The following is an 18,942-nucleotide window of genomic DNA, read 5'->3' as shown; positions in this document are numbered from 1 at the left end:
ATGTGCACGTGTTTGCAATTGTGCTGTGTCACGTATTTTTAGGCTGTACCGCGTGTTCGGCCGCATATCCCGCACCTCTGATTAGCACGGTTGGCTACGTACGCGAAAGAAAGTTCAGCATACATGCATATTCGACATTTTCTCTTCACGTGCTGAGCAAGTGAAAAAGCTCCCAGCACTTGGTAGCGATATATGCAAGCTGACGACACGTCGGAGGGCTTGATGTTTAGAGAGGTAATATATCAGAGTAAATATACGGACTGACGCACATACAACGCACGTACTTTAACCGAGATCTGTGAAGATGCCGTTTCTCCCCTTTCCTGCAGACGGGCCCGTGTGTATTTATCCCTTGAGTGCTGACAGCAGCCAGTGAGTGAGGGGTGGCAAAGTGAAGTCAATTGCAGAGATGTGATCCGTGACATGTATGATCACACCCCTTTGCCAATTAAAATGGGGTTGCCGGCGGTTTATTCGTGCCAGTGCTGTCTCATAGATATATATTTTTAAAGTTCATAGGACCGCGTTGAAGTACACATTGCGTTTTTTCATGAGCGATTGAATGCCGCGTGCCCAACGACCTTCACATTTAAGTAAGCGAGGTGTGTCTTCCCGGAGGGAGAAAAAAAAATCCATTTATGTGCTCCAAAATAACGATGTCAGCGCAGCGATTAAACTTTATACGGTGGTTCTGCCCAAAGCAAAGGTGCCAAGCCAAATCGTTGGTAGAATGAAGTCTTCTAAACACATACCTTCACCATTCGCAAGCGCTCACCTTTAATTCTCCTCTTTTATCACTTGATTATGGCATGCGCCTTCTGTTTTCGCTTGTTTATAAAATAGTTTTTTTCGCCTATCAATTTGCCTCATTTTGTTCTAATTAACGCGATACGGACATGTACGGAATGTGCTCACGTACGTTGCAGTCTGTTTTCCTTCGATAGAATGACCGTGCATGCTATATTTAAACCACCTTGGGGCTCTTCCATTCATTGTGTGTACATAACTAGCATATTTCATGTCTGTCTCACGGTTGTAAAATTTTCTAATGACAATAAGTCACGCCCCACCTACTGAAATAGTACACGCGTATGTTGACAGGCCAGGGAGACCGCAATAAGCCTCTGAGCTCTCTGAGTAGAGATGGAAATACCACATTAAATGGTTGTGAAAAGGTGGGGTGGATACCCAGACTTGACCTCACCGTGACTCTTTTGCTGGCAAACTAATTTGAACAACACACACACACACACGTATTGTTGCTGTAGGAACTATAGGTAGTAGATTTGGGCCACCTTGTAAAGGTTGTTATTTTTTTCATCAAAAGAAGAACCATTTTGAAGTGTCTTGATGACTCAGGATGCAGATCACTGAGTCGGCAACCATTGAGATCGTGGGCCTCAGTCCGGATTTCATCCTCATAGGTGTGGTGAGTTTATGGTGTCGGCCCAGTCGGTGATGAGTGGAGAACAAAACAACATCACCTAATATGTCTGTTTTTACTTCATTGTTACTAAATTCCAACCAGGGTATCAGTTCGTCACGTGGCAAACGCATTCTTTGTGTAGCGGGGTGTGTGGGAGAGTGTGCGGCCTCTCATGTGAAGGGATATCTTAACCAGCTCTGGGATATCCGCTTCAGCGCACCATTCTCTAATGGGGGTCATGCATCGCTCTGCGAGATTTCCATTCCATGGCACGGTGTTGATATGCCATTTGTAGTTCTGTTCACTCACTCGCATTACATCCAATTCGCACTATGAAACACACGCGTTATAGGAGAACGCGCTGTATTCGTTTGGACCCCCCACCCCCCCCCCCTCCCGTATCGTGTCACCGGCTTAATAAACGTCGCGCCCGCCGTGATTGTCCACGCAGGCCGGGCCTCGTGGACCTGGAGGAGGTTCGGCGCCGGGGCGCACGGCAAAACCTGGAGGAGGCCCTCTCGCTCGCGGAGTCGGAGCTCGGCGTGCCGCGGCTGCTCGACCCGGAAGGTTTGTGCGGCGACGTGGTCGGAGGCCGTACGCCGACGAGAATGCCTCTGAGGCCGCAGAACGAGCGGCTCTCGTCTGATTGAGCGGTTTCGGGGTGGCACAGCCTGGCCTGGTGCTTGTACATAATTAGAAAACAAACGTTGACAGAAATTAAAAAAAAAACGTGGCCAAGCCACGCCTTGAATGGCATCACTGTGTTCGGCATTGCACGTTTGTGGCCTCACTGCGTTGGTATTGTCTTGTGTAATACGGTAGTAACGTCAGACATGTTAAACTGATGTCACATTGAACATGTGTTTTTTAAATATTTTTGTTTTGTGTGAGTGGCAATTATTACTGCCCCGTTTTAACATATGTGGCATCACTCACATTCTTAAATTCTGTTGATGTCGCAGTGATGTCACTATAGTGCATTAATGAAATGCTTGACTGCAACTTTAAAGTCCATCTGCTTAAAAAACAATCTTAGTCCATGTGTAGGACAGCGTGGGACACAACATCTGGAGAAGAAATATATATATGATATATACATATATATTTATTTCATCTTATATATACAGTGAGGGAAAAAGTATTTGATCACCTGATGATTTTGTACGTTTGCCCACTGACAAAGAAATGATCAGTCTATAATTTTATTGGTAGGTTTATTTGAACAGTGAGAGACAGAATAACAACAAAAAAATCCAGAAAAACGCATGTCAAATATGTTATAAATTGATTTGCATTTTAATGAGGGAAATAAGTATTTGACCCCTCTGCAAAACATGACTTAGTACTTGGTGGCGAAACCCTTGTTGGCAATCACAGAGGTCAGACGTTTCTTGTAGTTGGCCACCAGGTTTGCACACATCTCAGGAGGGATTTTGTCCATCTCCTCTTTGCAGATCTTCTCCAAGTCATTAAGGTTTCGAGGCTGACATTTGGCAACTCGAACCTTCAGCTCCCTCCACAGATTTTCTATGGGATTAAGGTCTGGAGACTGGCTAGGCCACTCCAGTTCCTTAATGTGCTTCTTCTAGAGCCACTCCTTTTTTGCCTTGGCCATGTGTTTTGGGTCATTGTCATGCTGGAATACCCATCCACGACCCATTTTCAATGCCCTGGCTGAGGGAAGGAGGTTCTCACCCAAGATTTGACGGTACATGGCCCGTCTCCATCGTCCCTTTGATGCGGTGAAGTTGTCCTGTCCCCTTAGCAGAAAAACACCCCCAAAGTATAATGTTTCCACCTCCATGTTTGACGGTGGGGATGGTGTTCTTGGGGTCATAGGCAGCATTCCTCCTCCTCCAAACACGGCGAGTTGAGTTGATGCCAAAGAGCTCCATTTTGGTCTCATCTGACCACAACACTTTCACCCAGTTATCCTCTGAATCATTCAGATGTTCATTGGCAAACTTCAGACGGGCATGTATATGTGCTTTCTTGAGCAGGGGGACCTTGCGGGCGTTGCAGGATTTCAGTCCTTCACGGCGTAGTGTGTTACCAATTGTTTTCTTGGTGACTATGGTCCCAGCTGCCTTGAGATCATTGACAAGATCCTCCCGTGTAGTTCTGGGCTGATTCCTCACCGTTCTCATGATCATTGCAACTCCACGAGGTAAGATCTTGCATGGAGCCCCAGGCCGAGGGAGATTGACAGTTCTTTTGTGTTTCTTCCATTTGCGAATAATCGCACCAACTTTTGTCACCTTCTCACCAAGCTGCTTGGCAATGGTCTTGTAGCCCATTCCAGCCTTGTGTAGGTCTACAACTTGTACCTGACATCCTTGGAGAGCTCTTTGGTCTTGGCCATGGTGGAGAGTTTGGAATCTGATAGATTGTTTCTGTGGACACGTGTCTTTTATACAGGTAACACGCTGAGATTAGGAGCACTCCCTTTAAGAGTGTGCTCCTAGTCTCAGCTCGTTACCTGTATAAAAGACACTTGGGAGCCAGAAATCTTTCTGATTGAGAGGGGGTCAAATACTTATTTCCCTCATTAAAATGCAAATCAATTTATAAAATTTTTGACATGCGATTTTCTGGATTTTGTTGTTGTTATTCTGTCTCTCACTGTTCAAATAAACCTACCATTAAAATTATAGACTGCTCATTTCTTTGTCAGTGGGCAAACGTACAAAATCAGCAGGGGATCAAATACTTTTTTCCCTCACTGTATATGCTCTGGGTTGTGCCTTCCTTTCAATGGCAACGCATGCGCAATACAACCGCATGCCCCATTTTGTCTGCGTGCAGATGTGGACGTGGACGCCCCTGATGAGAAATCCATCATCACATATGTGTCCGCGCTGCACAATGCCCTTCACAAGCAAGACGGGCAGAGCCGTGTCGCCCTGGTACCTGTGCACGGATATTTTTCACTCCTCGCACCACGAGGGTTCGATTTATTTCGTGAATGGTTTTTAAGAAATCATTCGAATTCCGTACACGTATCGTGTACGGCTCGCAGCCATAAGGTTGTGAGTTCAATTCCTGATGGCGTCATTCGTACTGCGTTACGTCATTGGCTGTCTGAATATTGGCAGTTTAACTGTGACTCGAATCTGGTGTCTTTATTTCACACAGAGAGCAGTATTAAAAAAAAATAAACTAAAAATAAGTTTTTATTACCATGTAAGGCCCCAACTGAGCTTTATAGCTCTTTTTCAGAAGTGACCTGGCCACAATTGATAGCTGAACCAAATGGCTTATCGCATGGTAAATGTATAGCAGCCAAATACTCTAAATGCGTGATGTAGATTCTAAATGTGGAAGGAAAAACTGGAGGACACGGAGGAAAAAATCCTTGCGACCACGGGGAGAGAGACACGCAAACTCCAAATATACAGCAGGCGTCAGGGTCGGCATTGGACCCACTGCGAGGCAGTTATCATCTCGCCACCGTGGCACCCCAAATCAACTAGAGGTTACGGGTATCTGAGCAAGGAAGCAGTGTTTCCAGCAGCAGATAGTAGAGCCTTATCACAAACAGGGAATTAATTATCAAGGATGCGACCAAAGGTTCCCGCCGTTGATTGTCGATTGTTGGGGCTGTGACGAGGATGCGAATGAGGATGCGGACGAGTTCTGGAGACTGGCTGCCTCCCTGCGAGTCTGGATTGAGGAGCGTACCATCACCCTGAAAAGCAGAACCTTCCCGTACAGCATCGACAAGCTGATGGTGAGCGACGCAGGGGCCCGGCTGCAATATGTTTTAATTGAACGATGCTGGACTATTTCTGTCAAAATAATCATTGCGCGGGTAGTTGAGGTTATCTTCTTTTCTTTCCTGTGCAATTGTGTCTAGCCTCCAAAGGGGAAGAGTATTCAGATTCTGAATGTGTCATTGTAGGGGAGGGGGGTAGTTTAGACGGGGGGTGGGGGGGGGGTGTAGCGGTTAGCGCACTGCGCTACAAACCTGGTGACCCAAGTTCCATTCCCGCTCATGGTCAACACCAGTGACAATTATCTGAACCGGTCCTGGGCCTCAGATGAGTGTCTGGTGTGATGTATAAATATTTCTATTTGGGAAACAAAGTTGGCCGGGCGTGGTGCTAGCCACCCACCCCCTTGTGTGCCGTGGCGGCCTTCATAGGTGCTCACTAACAGCACTCGCCCCAACAGTCTATACGGGGGAGGGGGGGTGGGGGGAGGGGAGTGGGGGGAGGGGGGGATCTTTCTCTTTGTCTTTAAACTTTGCAAAAATGGGGACTATCATAGTAACATTGACAAACAGTACGCAAGTCTCCCACTGAGCCTCCGATACCCTGCTGTGCCGCCCTGGTGCGACTTCCTGGTGGTGGCAGCCGTGTGAATATCCTGAGCTTGGATATTCAAACTACCGTCAGGACCCCTGCTGATCTCTGTAACTTCACTGAATTGAAGTGGCAGTGCCACTCGCATTGTTGAGCAGCATAGAGATTCATCCACTGCACCGGGATTGCATGAAGAAAAATATGACAACATCAAAATAATCGTCAGAGTCGTTGTGGAGAATATAAGGAACATATAAATAGGGAGACAATACACCTCATTCACATCTCTGTTTCTCCACGTTAAAACAAATGTAAACGTTTTTAAACAGTCCATAATCTCAGCAGCATTGGTTCAATGCGAGCAAAACTCTGAACCGGTTTTGACATTTACTGTTTCATCAGCAGAGTGAGGCTTGCGTCAACCAATGCTGATGAACTGCCTATCTGTTAGACACGGTTCCTTGTTCAACACAAAACGATATAATACATAACACAGAATAAGAATTAGCATCACTGTGGAGAATACAAGTGACCAAATAATTCAGCAGCCAATACACGTCCTTCCCATATTTAGCCCTCCACATAAATTTTTTAAAGGATATTTTACACTTGCTAGCTATCGGCCACGTGGGCTTCTGGGAGTGAATTAATAATTTCAGCAGCATTGGTTCAACTCAAGCATGGTCATGCTTGCTTGAAGCAACGCTGGTGAACTGCCAGATGTTCATAGCACCAACATTTTAAGGTGCAAACCTTATATTGCTGAATTGAAAGGATGTCCTCTGCATTGTTACAAAGCCAATGGCAGGATAATAATTTCCACCCGTTGTGCCCACAGGTGATGCAGAAGGAACACGCTCTAATGAAAAACTCAGAGTTTCCAAAGAAGAAAGCCGAACTGCTGCAGCTGGAGGAGGTGTACAAGTCGATGGAGGTACATTGTGTTCACTTGCACTTTACACCGGATGTATAAAATTATATTTGCCTGCCTGTGTGACTACCTTCCCCAGAAAACTACATCACACTAAATAAATTTAGAACACCATCGTGTATAAAAAATATATTTTTACCCTTGGGCAGTAAACTCCCACTACCGACACACTACACATTTGATCCTCTAAAAAAATTCTTAAGAGCAGATTAAGGCATGTCCACCACACCCCACACACCAGAGGGGTGTCCACCACCCCCACACATCAGAGGGGTGTCCACCACCCCCACACCAGAGAGGTGTCCACCACCCCCACACACCAGAGGGGTGTCCACCACCCCCACACACCAGAGGGGTGTCCACCACACCCCACACACCAGAGAGGTGTCTACCACACCCCACACACCAGAGAGGTGTCCACCACCCCCACACAGCAGAGAGGTGTCCACCACCCCCCACACATCAGAGGGGTGTCCACCACCCCCACACACCAGAGAGGTGTCCACCACACCCCACACACCAGAGAGGTGTCCACCACCCCCACACAGCAGAGAGGTGTCCACCACCCCCCACACATCAGAGGGGTGTCCACCACCCCCACACATCAGAGGGGTGTCCACCACCCCCACACACCAGAGGGGTGTCCACCACCCCCACACATCAGAGGGGTGTCCACCACCCCCACACACCAGAGGGGTGTCCACCACACCCCACACACCAGAGGGGTGTCCACCACACCCCACACACCAGAGGGGTGTCCACCACCCCCACACACCAGAGGGGTGTCCACCACCCCCACACATCAGAGGGGTGTCCACCACCCCCACACACCAGAAGGGTGTCCACCACCCCCACACCAGAGAGGTGTCCACCACCCCCACACACCAGAGGGGTGTCCACCACCCCCACACACCAGAAGGGTGTCCACCACCCCCACACCAGAGAGGTGTCCACCACCCCCACACACCAGAAGGGTGTCCACCACCCCCACACCAGAGAGGTGTCCACCACCCCTCACACACCAGAGAGGTGTCCACCACCCCCACACACCAGAGGGGTGTCCACCACACCCCACACACCAGAGGGGTGTCCACCACCCCCACACACCAGAGGAGTGTCCACCACCCCCACACACCAGAGGGGTGTCCACCACCCCCACACACCAGAGGAGTGTCCACCACCCCCACACACCAGAGGAGTGTCCACCACCCCCACACACCAGAGGAGTGTCCACCACCCACACACCAGAGGAGTGTCCACCACCCCCACACACCAGAGGAGTGTCCACCACCCCCACACACCAGAGGAGTGTCCACCACCCCCACACACCAGAGGGGTGTCCACCACCCCCCACACACCAGAGGGGCGTCCACCACCCCCACACATCAGAGAGGTGTCCACCACCCCCACACACCAGAAGGGTGTCCACCACCCCCACACATCAGAGGGGTGTCCACCACCCCCACACACCAGAGAGGCATCCACCACCCCCACACACCAGAGGAATGTCCACCACCCCCACACATCAGAGGGGTGTCCACCACCCCCACACACCAGAGAGGCATCCACCACCCCCACACGGCATTCATGAAGACAGAAAGCCCTTCTCTCCACATACAATGCAATTTCCCCCTTGTTTGTTGGGCTTTTCTTAACAGTGACAGTTTATCACGTGTTCATATCACATGTTTACATCACACGCTTGGGGCAGTGACATGGCCTAGCAGTAGCGCATTCGCCAAGTTTTGCAGAGGTTAACGGTTTGAGCCCAGCGCCCACCGTGATTATCACAGCACGTGTAATCTGCATGTATGTTGAACTTCTTTCGCGCCGTGCCAGTCGGAGGTGCAAGATAATAACCATAGCAATATGCTGCATAATGGACGTTAACGATCCCCTGACGTCATTAGCAAGAGGAGGCCATAGTCTGACAGTGTCAGGGTTCAAACATGTCAGATTTTATCGTTACCCGCAACTTACTCAATTTGTTCTAGATTTGCAGTTTTCGTGACTGCAATGATCCATACTCTTTGGTTCTTTCGGTAAAGTCACGTGGGTAAAAAATAATAATAAAGTTAATAAAATCACGACGTTTCGGAATCAACACAAGCCTCCGTCATCAATTTGCTGTAGTGAACTACAGCAAATTACTTCTTGCTGTGACTATCCCACCTGATGACGGAGGCTTGTGTTGCTTCCGAAACGTCGTGATTTGATTAACTTTATTTTCTTTTTTACCTACGTGACTTTACCGAAAGAACCAAAGAGTATTCTCAATTTGTATTTTTTTCGTAGAAATCATCGCCCCGCTACTGGCAGACGAATGTCCCAGGTCATTATTGAAAACGAGGCGTCGCTGGTCTCTTGAGTCCTCACTTGGTTAAACAAATGTAACTCGTTTAGAATGTTCCTCATGGATTGTTTGTTGTTTTTATAAGGTTTGTTCACCCAATTAGCCTTGCTGAATGTGACACTAAAATGCCATTTGATAAAAACATAAACATTTGATTCTCACACAGATGAGTCGATGCATGTAGCATCATGAGTGCAATAAAGCATTTTAATTAATAAATGTACGCATTGTTACATGCCCATTTTTTTACCCCACGAAATCTGTTTGCATCAGACATTACATAGACTTAAAGAAGGTTACAGTAATATGTTGTACCTTAATATCATATTTAGAATGCTGCCATGGTATAATGGTTAGCACACTGGACTTGCAGAGATTGTCGGTTTGATCTCTCGACAGGGTAGTTTAAACAATGGGCAATCTTTTTAACTCTCCCCACCTCTGCCCACCCAGCTGTACAAATGGGTTAGCCACAGTTAGTTCATTGGCAAGTTGTGTGTGGTGGGGTAAAGTGCAATCAAGTAATTCCACCTCATATTCTTGGTTCTTTCGGTAAAATATTTTATTATTTTATTGTTTCCCTTCAACGTGACTTTACCGAAAGAACCAGGAATATGAATCACTGCAGTCACGAAAGCTTTAAATCCAAATTTAATTCCACCTCTTTTAAGATCTGTGGCTAACGTGGAAGAGTAGGCAAAATACTCTCAAGAGTGGCTCCTTCTGTCAGATGCCCTTCCGCCAGCAGTGACATGCGCAAGCAATTTCAGGGGCCGCGCCTTTACCTTTTTATGCCATATTTTCCATATTATAAGGTATAAGCACGCCGTGCAGTGTTTCTCAATACCCACGTTGTGTTTGGTTTCGTGTGGAAACGTGGACTGCTGGATATCTGCCGGCCACTTTGCGGCCGCAGCTCAGCAATGACGGGCATGAGGCCTGCCGGCCCGACGAACTCCGTGAAGCCTGGAGTGGCCTGCTCAACGCGTCCGCCAACTACGAAGACGCCATCGTCACCGAGGTTCAAAGGTGAGTCCTGGCAAAACGTTGATCGCACCTCCGATTAGAACGGTTGGCTACGTACGGTGCGAAAGAAGTTCAACATATATGCTTACATGAACACGCCGGAAACAACTGCAGGGTGAACATGTTGACGACAGGAGGCAGTACAAGCAAGCACGTTACTGAGTATGGCTGTCCACAGTTTGAGTGATGTTCTCTTGTTTGTAAGGGTTTTCTCTGAGGGCTCATTTTCTGCCCATGTCATAAAGTACTAAGAACAGAAATTGAAACAAGCATCTTGAACAGCAACCTCCTGGACATAAAAGTGTTTGAAACTCCTTGAATAATTTTTAATGACAGATTTCCATAGAACAACTGATACCAATTTGAGCTGGTTTGATTGGACTCATTTCTCGCAGAACTTGAGTAGAACACAGCTTGAGATGCCAAAAAAAAGTGGATTTCGGTTTTCAGTTACGCGGGTTACCGCGTGAGTTGGGCAAGGTTTTTTTTTCGCCAAAAATCTGAGTCGAACTTTTACAGAAAAATGCGCTGTTGAGATGTCAATTTGAGTCATGTGTCTCATAGAAACTAGGTTTTAATGTTTTTTGCTGTTGCTATATTACTTTATTTCTCTTCACATTTTAGGCATGGTAGATATTTAGCCTTAGTTGTAGAAATGTTTTTTTTAATGTAGGTTGAATCAGATAGGGCCAGTTATCTGTAATACAATTGGGTGGCGCAGTGGCGCGTTCATATTCTGGTTCGGGAACAACGCAGTCCTTCGCTCCTGCTATAACGCGTGTTTTCATGACGCGAATTGGATATAACCCGATTGATTGAACAGAGTTGAGTCGCACGTGTAGGAATAAGCAGTTCTACGGCTGCCTCGGTAGAGCGTCACTCAAGGCGGGATGCTGCTGGATGCTTTATATATGCTACCCCCACGCGTTCGAATTTGTTGAGCCTGCGTATGCATCCTACGTGTTATCGCAGACTGTGCTTTACCCTACATTATATATTATTTATCATAACGCGATTTCTCTATAACGCAGTGTTCTTCAGGAACGCGACTACTGCATTAAAGGAGAACCAACTGTAACTACGTTGTGGGTAGTCAGCAATGTTTGTACCATGTATAGTTTCTCCTGCTACAGGAAAGTGGAATTCCCGCCATTGCCCCTGAGCTGTCAACAGGAGATGAGCAACAATATCCATGCTGATTGGAACATTAAAACCACTTAAACTTGTTTCAGTTTTCGATAAGCACCTCAGACCTATCAACAGGTGAACCGCATTGATAACAACGGCAGTGGCGAGAGGAAAACATTGAAATTGTTGGTGCAGGTTATGCGAACACCTTCAAATGACCATGACATTGATCTATGAAAGCAAATTTACATTCAGAACATTCTGCAAATGCCGACGTCGGCCTGCTACCCAGCGTGCTTGCTTGAGCGGTTTACGTATACACTGTATATCTGAACCCTCCGTCACGTACGCCCAGTGTACCCAGCAGGTCCTTTTTATGCTGTCTTTAGCTTTTCATGTCCAACTGAAATGCCAGCAGTGTTTTATCTGTGTCGCTGTCAAGAGGCACATCCTCAACGGCATGTTTTACGTTTTGTGCGTTACACGAGACTTTGTTTTTTTTACCCTGCAAAGATTCACCCCCCCCACACCTCCGCCACCACCTGCCCCCCCCCCCCCACTGCAATCCCCGACCCCTCCCGGCGATGAGATGAATTGTGACGATTTGGGGGTCACGATGATTCTATTTCGTCACGTTTCTACCGTCTCACCCGCATTGTTGTTTTACTTTCGTCGGCACGGTTTTGTTCAACGCATCAGTTGTATAAATGCACAATTTTAAATGTCTTATGCTTTCCTGATATTAATGGAATCTCAAGCACCTAATTGTAAATAGGTGTACCTCGATTTGCACGGTAGTAGATGCGTTCCAAAAAAATGGAACACAAAGCGTAACCGCATGAGACAGCTGCCTGGCGAGTAGCGCGTGCAATCCACACAGTACACCCACAGTACCCACAGTACCCCACGTCTGACCACATAGCCGCGTGTAGGGCGAATTCAAACAGCGTGAAGAGAATTTTGGGTAGATTTAGGCTGGTTAGCTTGCGTATATGCGACATCGCATAAGCCGAATGCTTGTAAAGAGAGGGAAACCTGTTCATGCATCATGATTGTAAAAATCAATTTTAACCGATTAATACATCTGTGCATTCATACTGGCCTAATTTTTACCCACCATATCTGAATTTGTTTGTCAGTTTCATAGACCTAAACAATGTTACACTTGTGGCTGCACCTTCATATGAGGATGCTGCTGTGGTGTGATGGCCAGCGCACTGGACGTGCAATCCAGAGGTTGCAGGCTTGAGCTCCCCGTGCGGAAATTTAAACTATGGGCAACTTTTTTTTTAATCCCTTAAATGTACTTTCAGCGTAGAAGAGTAGGCCAAATACCCTCCGAAGCACCGATGGCCACCAGGCGCATGCTGGCTCTTTAATCCACCACGTGCGGGCTCTATCAAGGTGCATAACGTAGAACGTGCTATCACAGTAGCAAAGAAAAATGAATGTCTTTGCAGGACTCTCGGTTACTGTTTGGCTCTTGGTCTTATGCAGGGTTGGCCGGCCCTGCTCTAGGTACCTACCGCCAGCAGTGGCGCGAGCAAGTGACTGCGGGGCTACACCTTTGCCTCGTCTTGAACGCCGGGCGTTAACGGATGAGCGTCGCAGCAGGAGGTTTTCCCAATCTCAGTTTTCGACAGCGTTTTACCGTTGCCTGCACCCTCCTTTCTCAGGGGACAAACGCCCTGAAACGCTTAACCTCCCGCGGCCCCGTTGCTCCGGTGCATATTTCGTTGCCAACGCAGCGGAGCTGCTGCTAATTTAAGCAACGGTTGATGCGGCCGGACGTCAGTGAACAGCCTCATCAAAACTGTGCCCCCACCCCCCCCGCCCCCCGTGCGGACTGTGTGGGGAGGTTTGCACGTACAGGTACGGTACCGTGAGTTGCGTGTCTTGAGAACAATGGCACAGTCTCTCGGGGATGCCCACTGAATGCCCATTGCAGGTGTCCTGTTGTCACCATCCCTTTGTGTGCTGTTAAGTCACGCAATCGAGCTGGGCGTGGTGGGGCCCCGGTCTCCCTCTCTCTCTCTCTGTGTTCACTGCTCAGGAGATGCCGGCACACTGCCCACTCAGCTCAGACATTCACGAAACTCCCTCTGCTTAGGGATGGCAAGGGACCTGGGATTAAAAACCCAGGTCCTTCGCAATGCTGGTTCAGTACTTTTTGAACGCACTTCCCAACTCGGGTCAAAAGCTTTAACGCATGAGCTCTCCGTCCGTCTGTCTGCCTGCCTGTAACAGGGGGTCATGATGGCTGGAGTAAAGATGATTCAATGTGATTAAAACTTTCGCGGAAAGTTGTGCTGCGTGTAGGGACCACATCGATCAAAGCGGTTGCACTTTCATCAATTTGGCCTTTGCGCGGCTTGGAAGGCATTGCTATTGTTGCTAATCAAATACTTCCGAACACAATTGCTTACAAATTCGATTCCTCCTTGATTCGGTAAACATTTGACTATTGTAGTTCGTACATAAGGGCGTGTTTTTTTTCTCTCTCAAATGCTGGTATGTTTTTTTTCGTAACGTATCTACCCTGTACCTTTCTCCAATAACAGCCACAGTAATTTTGCCCAGGGGATAGGCGCGTCAGCTGTCAACTGCGCATTTCGATTGCTCCAAGCGCTTGCGATTGGCCGGATTGGTGGGTCTATGTTCTCACGCGTACATTTGAACCAATGACACGGCTCACTCGCCAAGGTTAGTTGGCAAATGAGTGTAGAGCGTGCCGGACCGCAAGAAGAAAATACTGTTCATGTTGTTGTGGTAGCCTGCTTGGTAGGTGTTGGGGACGTTGGAGGGAGCGGTTGCATTCTCACATGAAGAGGGTGTCTGTATTTTTTGTTACTGTAGAGCAGCTTGTGCAAAATATGCTACCTTTACTGCACATTTATAAAACTACTTCATATATAGAAGTTCGTTTTATTTACAAACGAATGGTAATTGAGCGCACGTACAAACGCACACTGACTTTTTTCAGCACAAATCAACATTGGATTCACTCATAGTCTTGGTTCTTTCGGTAAAGTCACTTAGAAGGGAAACAATAAAATAATAATAAAATAATAAGAAATGTTATTTTATTGTTTCCCTTCTACGTGACTTTACCGAAAGGACCAAGAATATGAATCCCTGCAGTCACGAAAGCTTTAAAATTAAAAAATGGATTCACTTGTTCACTCACGTGCAGGATGATGAATGCACGCACTGCCATGCTAACGATCCCCAAGAAAGGTGAACCCAAGGTTCACCTGTGAGCGTCACGTCGCTTCCAAAAGCATGTGTGCATGGTCCCGGCAGCGTGAACATATTTACCCTACGAGGGATCGTGATTCAACTGTGCTTCTTTGGCTTTGGAATTCCACGATCCCCGGTGAGCCTTCTTGCCGTCGTGTTTCGCCACAAGTACGTGCGTGTGGTTAATGCAGACTTGATGCCTTGCAATGAAGGCATCTAGTTGGCGTTAGAACATCTTAACACCTACTCATTGGTTTTTTTTCGGTAAAGTCACGTATGTAGAAATACAATAAAATTATATATATAAAAAAAACAATGAGTAATTTTATGCAGTAACGAAAGCTTTAATATCTTAACACCTGTTTTTTTTATTGCCAGAGAGGCTGAAACCTGTCCTTATGTTTCATCATTTTGGATACTGCCAAAAAAAAGGTCCCATAGATCGGTATACAACGCATTTCACTTTGGTGTTCCTGGTCCGCCTGCAGCATTGCCTTCTGGCAATCGTTTAATAATGCCATCGTTTTCGTTGTACAACCTCTAGCATCAAAGCGGCTGTATCACACATGCTTTGTACGCGATATTTTACTTAAAAATCGAAAAGTGCAACCGATTTCAGCAAGTGAGGTTAAATACTTTATTTGTCAAAACACAACCAATGGTATTCCACCTCGTAATGGTAGAATTCTAGTGTTTTTTTCCAACCATTTTTTTTGTCACAATGGCACGACTGAAGTTTGTTTATTTACTTCTATGGATAAAGGGGCGATTATTAATACAGGGAAAACAATATATGTACAACCATAATTTAATTATGCGCATGGCTGATGTTGATGTCGTGCAACAGGTATGATTTTGCATGGAGGTGACTGAACCAGATAATTGTTTTATAAATGAACTATCTGGCAGGAGAAGTGCGTGGAGAGGGGCGTATTTGTAATAACACTGTTAGAGATGAAGATTCATGAGCTTGCACAAGATATATATATTTCCTGTTAAGAAGAGTAAGTGGGCTTTGCAGGACGCACTGCTAAAAGAGATGATCGCCAGTGGTTGAGACTAGCGTCAGAGTGGCAAACAAAGCACGCAATTCGACCGCAGAGATGGAGTGGTAATACCATTTGGCTTGCCATCGAACATTTTGGCTAGCCGCCGAACAAAGACGGTCACTGCATCGCACACTTTCTGATGCACTTCTGCAGCCGTCTGGAACGCTCTTCCTTCCGATATAAAGAAGCCATCGGAGCGACCCGCTTTTGAATCTAGATTGAAAACTCATTTCTTTAGAACTGATTTTTGTGTTTAGTTTGTTGTCCTTCCAACCGCACCGCCAATTATCACGATTGGCTACTTATGGTGCAAAATAAGTTCAACATATTCTTTGGGCCTTTCGGTAAAGTCACGTAGATAGGTCAAAACGTCGTCGTTTTTTGTTACTTTTTGTTATTCTCTTTGAACATATCTACGTCACTTTACCGAAAGACCCATAGAATATGAATTCCTGCCGTCACGAAAGCTTTAAGTCAAGAAGTTCAACATACATACATAATACACAGGCGCGAGTTGGATTCTTGCATCGTAAGACCATGACATATGAGCACAGCTTGGTGAGGTCTTCGTCCAGCAGTGGATTTTTTGTGGCTAATCACGACGATGAAAGGCGAATGAGGCAGGAATGCGATCATGCAAACGGAACAGAAGTCGTTATAATGAAGGCTAATTGTCCTGCAGAAGCCGCTGGAATGTCAAAAATGGTTCTTGTGGCTTCTGCGTGCGCTGCAAGTCAAGGCAGTGCCCTTGAAGGCTTTCAAGCGGCGTGCCCGGGTCGTGTTCGCAGGCGAGGCTCAGCCTCCTGCACACCCACCGCTCGCTCCTCGGGCCGACACACCCAGTCGTGTTGTGCGCGCGCGTGCGAGCGAGAGAGAGAATCTGTCCGGACAGGACAGCGCCACGTTGGTTTCGGCTCGCGCGGCAACCCCGAGTTACTTTTTTAAGCCTTTTATTCCCCCCCCCCCCCGCAAGAGGATATCTACTTGTATTCTTCCTTCTCGTGCGAGCCGTTGCTGTCGACAATCGACGCTTCATAGCTGGTAGGAAGGAAGGAAGGAAAAAATAACGCAGGATTTTTTTTATTTTATCAAAAGCAAGTCTGAACGCGGCTGGAGATTTGTTGCCATCAGGCGGCGTTCGAGATGACAGATGTGGAATGTTGAAAGTATTAATGCTGTGGAATATAAAAACCTCAAGTGACAGTTAGCACCCGTGGCAACACGTGCGTTCCTGCTCAGTGAGTCATCGCACGGATGAGAAATTACAATAATTCATTGGATTTTGTTGGAATCCTATAAATCCTTTGAAATGAGAGAGGGTTTTATTTCTCCTCCTCGCTAAGTCCATTTGAATGCTGCACTGGATTAAAAGGCCTCCTGTACGTTTACAACTCATCTCAGGCTACGGTGTCGGAAGCGTGGCGATGAAGAGAAGCGCGCGCCTGGCGGAGTCACCAAAATAGCGTTGAATGTCCAAAATCCGAACAGACGTTTGAAACTGCAGCCGGCGATGTCCCTCGCGACGCCGCACTTCTCCGGCGGAAGGCGAGGAATTTTCGGCGACTGAAGTCCGGCGACTCTCCTCCCCCGTCGTTCGCGACTCAACCGATTCCCCGTCTCCGCGCGAAGGGGACACCGAGGTGCAGAGATGAGCGCCTTCGAGTGGAGCACACTGCCCAGGGCGGCGCAGCCCGGCGCTCCGGCCGCCGACGCCACACAGTTCTGGTCGCTGCCGAGACAGCGGGTCGCCCCCGTCTCCTACAGCCCGGCCTTCGCCCACGGCGGCGGCGGCGGCGGCGGCTTTGGAAGCGTCTCCCGCCTCGGGTCCAGCTCAAGCGATCAAATCCACATGGCCTCGTTGTCCCGTTACATCCCGAGCCACACGCTGGTGTTCGAGGACGTGAACCCGTACAGGTAGAGCGCCGGGCACGCCGCTCAGTTCTGCAGTGACCCCTGGTCGCTGTCGAGTTTGGATGTTTTTCGTTTGTTTATTTTAGCTGCGAATATTGGTTTAGCTATCGTGGGTTGTCAGCATAGCTTGTCGGTAATGTTTGCTGCTGTAAAGTGTGAGTAATGCCAAGTGATGTGTCGTCGCGGTGGAACGGTGGTGCAGTGGTTAGTGCACTGCACTGTGAACCTAGCAGCCTGAGTTTTGATTACTGTCCATAGGTAACATTATTTATTGCGTATTTGGTAAATACTGTCATTTATTTACAATGATCAATACCAGCTGTTGTAACTTAGCAGTCGTGCCTATGCTTCCGTGTGTAAAATTCAAACTCACGTCTTATACTTTTCTTTTCTCTCAAGTCCAATGACAGCAATTGTTCCTTAACTTTATAAACGTATTTACGTCTAAAATATATCGGGTGCACGCATTTCACGAAAGCTGTGGATTTATTTGCGTCTACCTTTGTGAGAATTGTTTTTGTCTCTTTTCTTACTATGTATTCAGTATTCAACAAAACTTTAGCCAAATTCGATTTTGCGTAACATTTAGGGTGTGATTGACAGACTAGCAGAGGGCTTCTTGTCTGGAGAAGGTTACTGCCTGTTGGTGGCACAAAGGTGGATGTGCTTCCATGGATCGCACCGACAGGCTTAAATGGCCTTTGGCCAACATTTGAATTGCCACTCGTTTGACCGTACTGGTCAGCATGGGTTGGTGGAGGAGCTATGGGTGTTAGCTGCGGCCCAGAATAAAACTCAGGACGTTGGGTGTATGGCACGGTGTGATAACTACAGCAACGCTCCTCAGACCGACAAAGTCATTGGCATACTGTAGTTGTATTAACTTTGTTAACAAAAATAATACCTGTCTGTAATGTGCTTAAGTTGGCTGATTCCAGTGGCCAGGAGATGGTAGGAAATCAAACTGTTTCTTGAATCCATCTGTGCGGAATTTTAGGTGCTATCCCCTTGTATGTGTGGGGTTTTCTCCAGGTGCTGTAGTTTCCTTCCAGATGTAAAGCACGTGGAATTGGCTGCACATTCCAATTCATTAGGATCCACGAAAAAATAGTCTTGAGTCTCTTTGAACTTTCTTGGATAAATACAGGGCATTGTTATTTGTAAACACACAGGGCATTAATGCCAGAGTACAATTGTGAACAATGCAGGATGTATATTCGTACTCACTTCATCTTTGTTTGGGATAAAACTGTACCCAGCACTGATTTTCTGTGAGCTACAATGGGAAAATTGTTAGTTATCAAGCTTCATTGCGGTAATGATACTACTGCTCTCAATGAGTTCATACCACGTGCGGTTGCATGAGGACATTCATTATCAACTACAGCGGAACAGTCTTCAAATCTGTTTACATCATTCATGATTGGTGTCTTACAGTCTTTTATTTGGAGACATAAGTAAAGTACATATCTTGGTATAAAGCCACTTCATACTGTGCTTTAGAGATGTGCTCATCCCAAAGTCAGGCCGAGACACGAAACATCGTACGATCCACATTTTATATTTAATTTGGG

At 47.0% G+C, this 18,942-nt stretch overlaps 1 protein-coding gene across 8 annotated transcripts in view; it reads left to right on the top strand.

The window, feature by feature from the left end:
• Positions 1-18,942, top strand: part of LOC116942711 (plectin-like) — a 123,636-nt gene that overhangs the window by 39,697 nt on the left and 64,997 nt on the right. For 7 of the 8 annotated variants that reach the window (XR_004402842.2, XM_076067319.1, XM_076067320.1 and 4 more), the window contains 5 exons: positions 1,878-1,993; positions 4,232-4,332; positions 5,037-5,156; positions 6,569-6,664; positions 9,931-10,043. Coding sequence is in view for 7 of the 8 variants with exons in the window: in XM_076067319.1 (XP_075923434.1) it covers positions 1,878-1,993; positions 4,232-4,332; positions 5,037-5,156; positions 6,569-6,664; positions 9,931-10,043 (546 nt within the window). In the remaining variant the exon portion in view is untranslated. Of the gene's footprint in view, positions 1-1,877; positions 1,994-4,231; positions 4,333-5,036; positions 5,157-6,568; positions 6,665-9,930; positions 10,044-14,289; positions 17,372-18,942 lie in introns of those variants that run through there. The other variant, XM_076067322.1, reaches the window with a different exon arrangement.

The sequence above is a fragment of the Petromyzon marinus genome, chromosome 15 (assembly GCF_048934315.1).
Source record: "Petromyzon marinus isolate PM22_M1 ecotype Great Lakes invasive population chromosome 15, UKy_Petmar_22M1.pri1.0, whole genome shotgun sequence".
Taxonomy (NCBI): Eukaryota; Metazoa; Chordata; class Hyperoartia; order Petromyzontiformes; family Petromyzontidae; genus Petromyzon; species Petromyzon marinus.
The sequence above is the reverse complement of the archived record's forward strand: the minus strand, read 5'-3'. Positions and strand labels throughout refer to the sequence as shown.